This window comes from Athene cunicularia (genome assembly GCF_003259725.1).
Source record: "Athene cunicularia isolate RWA chromosome 3 unlocalized genomic scaffold, athCun1 chr3_part1, whole genome shotgun sequence".
Taxonomy (NCBI): Eukaryota; Metazoa; Chordata; class Aves; order Strigiformes; family Strigidae; genus Athene; species Athene cunicularia.
Window position 1 is genome coordinate 94982183 of NW_020799097.1, and position 3574 is coordinate 94985756.

At 39.0% G+C, this 3574-nt stretch overlaps 1 protein-coding gene across 1 annotated transcript; it reads left to right on the forward strand.

The window, feature by feature from the left end:
* Positions 1-13: 13 nt before the first annotated feature.
* Positions 14-3259, forward strand: MCFD2 (multiple coagulation factor deficiency 2). The gene is made up of 4 exons (XM_026846102.1): positions 14-178; positions 577-725; positions 1444-1603; positions 2755-3259. The coding sequence occupies exons 1-4, from the start codon at positions 167-169 to the stop codon at positions 2884-2886; spliced, it is 453 nt and encodes a 150-aa protein (XP_026701903.1). The 5' UTR covers positions 14-166; the 3' UTR covers positions 2887-3259.
* The last annotated feature ends 315 nt before the right edge of the window (positions 3260-3574 follow it).

A 3574-nucleotide genomic window follows, 5' to 3' on the forward strand; every position in this document is an offset into this window, starting at 1 on the left:
GGCTGCCAACCGGGGGTTGCGTCTGCGGGCGAGAACGGAGAAGCCGAACCCAGCAATCGGCTCCTTTGGTCGCCTGCTCTGGTCACCGCTCGGCTCCGTTCACCCTGCGGAAGCGCTTGAGCGCTTGAAGCGAGCGCTGCGGCCGCCGTTGCGTTTTTGAAGTTGGATGTTATTTAGGGCATGCAGTCTGAGTAGATGTACTAACTAGATGCAGTCCCTTTGATACCCCAAGCGACCTTTGCTCCCGTAGCTGCAGGGCAGGTCTGCGCGAAGCGGGCACGGTTGGCTGGAAGCTGTGTGAATACCCAACCCGTGGTTGAAGAGTGTGCGTTCACTGCGTGGAAAAAAAAAAAAAAAGTGATTCTCTGAAGATTACTGCATGCTTCCTTGAAACAAGGATCCTCAGAGAAATTCTTAATTGGAGCTCTCTGGTTTTCCGAGTGCTAACTGCTTCAAATGAAGCAACTTCTTCTCTTCTAGGCCTTAGTGGGATTATTTCTAAGCACTCTGTAAATCTGCTGAAAGTAGATTGCATATTTCATCTTGGGTGGGGGGGGAATGTTTTCTTTTTTGTAGGTAATCATGATGGCGCAAAGGATATATAGAATACGTTTGCTGTTCTGCTTTCTGGCTGCATTCTTCATCTCTGCCCTAGCTGAGGAACATGTAGGAGAGAGTCAACATGCAAATATTCGCCTTGATAAGAACTTGGTACAAGATAAAGAGTATGTGTTTCATGTTCTAAAAATATTAACTTCTTAATGACATGGTTATCTCTTAAATCTTGTTATGTGAGTTGGACTTAAGCCTAGGGCACCCTCTTTTCTCAGTATATTGTATGACTGGTTAGAGCCAGATACGAGACATACTTGCTTGATAACTTTATAGAGATACCAGACCTAGAAAGGTCTCCCTGGAGCCTTTAGCCCTACTCATACTATAAAGAATTTTTTACAGGAATTCTGCTTACCTAGATCAACATACTTTAGACAAAATTGTATTCTGAACAGGCAGAGTAAGAGGTTTTTTCCTCATTTGCTTCTTCATAGAGATAAAACAGTGGTAGCAGCAAATATATAAGCAATAAGTTACACACTAGAGTACTTCGTGTTTGACTGGGAAAGATCTTTCTCCAGTTCCTGTGCTTTGGAAGACAGCCAAAAAGAGATTTTGAGCACTGCTTCCCTTGTTTTGATAACCTGCTAAGCAGGCCAGAAGAAATAGACATAGCTAGGTATTAGAGGCCACTATGGCACCTGTAACAACCAACCTTTGTTACCCCTTCTCCTTAGTATAAAACCTGGTTGTTAAAGGTGCTTTTAGATGTACAATATTTCCAATGTACTTGACTGTCTGATCAAAGACTAAATTTGATATAGACAGAGCATTAAATATTAACTGATTAATATATTGTGGGGTTTGTTTGTTGTTTTTTTTTCTTAGCCACATCATGGAACATTTGGAAGGTGTTATTGAGAAACCAGAATCTGAGATGTCTCCACAAGAGTTGCAGCTTCATTATTTCAAAATGCATGATTATGATGGCAATAATTTGTTAGATGGGTTAGAGCTTGCTACTGCTATATCTCACGTCCACAAAGAGGTAAGTGGAATTTTGTGATGACATATGTGTTTGGAAACAGTTACGACTCTAAAAGCAGCTGACAGTAGAACAGAACAGTTACAACACATCTTTGGTGCAGTTACAGTTTTGCCTGAAAATAAGATTATTTTCCCCCTTATAGTTTTGGCTTGATTTATATATATGCTAGCGTTATCAGTGCTCTTCTTGTCACATTGCAGTTTTCAAGAAGTCTCTATTGTCATTTAAACTTTACAGTGAGGAAGGACTGTAGAGTGAAAATGATTTGACAGAGGGGATACTCTAGTAGACAGGGATAGGGAGAAGGGGAAATGATCTGAAATGGGATAACGCTTATGAGGTTTGATGCTGTTTGAGGTTCTGAGGCTGCTGTTTTCAACTCCAAACTGTTACTGCTGTGGATAGACAAACTGGAAGAGACCTCTTGCACAAAATTAACATTAGAAGAAGCAGTTACAGTCTGCTTTTTTCTAAACACAAATTCTTTTTCCAGGTAGGAACATTTAAGGGCAAAGTAGGAGGATACAATCATTAAGGAGACAATACTAACACATCATCTCGCACTGACCTTATGAAAGTTACAATTCAGCATAGTGTTAACTTCCTGCACACACCTGTGGCAAAAAAACCCTAGCTCAGAACAGAATAATGACTTAGAGTTTCTTGTGCAAAGGCACCTCTTTGCATTCTTCTTTGCAAGGGTTGTTACTAAGAATTTTACTGACTTTAAGCTACAGTGCTGGATTTCTTGACTACTCCGCTACTTTATTTTGCAAGTTCTGACCCACAGGAAGACATTTCTGTACTCTGTAGAAACTATAGTGTCTATGCAACATCAAGATCCAAAATAAGACTAGATCTGTTAGATTGTTATCCATAATTGTACACTGTGCTAGTCAGGTTTTAGAAGTTTTGGCTAAGAATATTAACTGGGTACAGAGTGCTTGTTTTGAAGTCCAGAGAACTCAGACTTCATACCTTGCACCTGGTAAAAGTTGCTTATATTGGTATAAATGATTACATAAAACTTAGTGCCAAATCAGGCACCAAACATGAATAGTATAACAAAAAATTAGGTGTTGGTAATCTGTCACATGTGCCACTAGATGAGAAACACTGCTAAACTGTTCAGTGTGGTTTTGTTTTTGTAGGAAGGTGGTGATCATACCCAGGCAATGAAAGAAGAGGAACTGATCAGTCTAATAGATGATGTCTTAAGAGATGATGATAAGAACAACGACGGATACATTGACTATGCAGAATTTGCAAAATCACTGGAATAAGGTTTTGCAGGGGGCTTGTTTCTCCTTCTAACTACATGGAAATGTGAACCAGTATAATGTGATTCATTACTGTCTCATATCAACCTGTGTGCTGTGAGAAGGAGAGGTTTACTAGCTCCAGCTGAATTTATTTGAAAGTTGTATGTGTTAAGAGACTGGCTGACTCGGGGAGAGAGCCATGTTTGAATAAACGTAGCTACATGTTTGAATGTTAAAGCTTGGAAGCGTCAGCAGTATTCACATAGGGTACAGCTGGCAAACTTAAGTAGCTGTGTATGAATGAATACTAAACAGATCATAGACAATCTAAATTACAGATTTCTGTCATTGGGTTACATAGTACTTGTTTGCTTACATCTTCTATTTAAATTTTTAAAAATGCCTAGAAAGCAAGAAAAGATGTCTGCATATAGTTGTATTTCAAGGATATGTGTCCTTACCTTCCCACTAATTTCAAAGGAAAAGTGCGTATAAGTACAGGTGCTTTAAACAGCTATTGTAGAGGAAAAGCATTTGAATGTGGTTGCTGTTTGAGGTCCACATGATACCATGTAGACTTTAACAGACAGTCTTTGAAAAAAACTGAGAATTTTAAAATAATGTATTTCCTAGCATACCTTTACATTTTACATATAAATATATATACACATAATTTTCAGTTTCTTGTCCTTCACAATTTTACTTTTTA

Bases quoted from the DNA above. Each gene is read 5' to 3' on its own strand.
- MCFD2 (XM_026846102.1), top strand. The intron at 726-1,443 runs GTATGTGTTTCA...TTTTTTTCTTAG, and splicing joins AACTTGGTACAAGATAAAGA to CCACATCATGGAACATTTGG. The intron at 1,604-2,754 runs GTAAGTGGAATT...TTGTTTTTGTAG, and splicing joins TATCTCACGTCCACAAAGAG to GAAGGTGGTGATCATACCCA.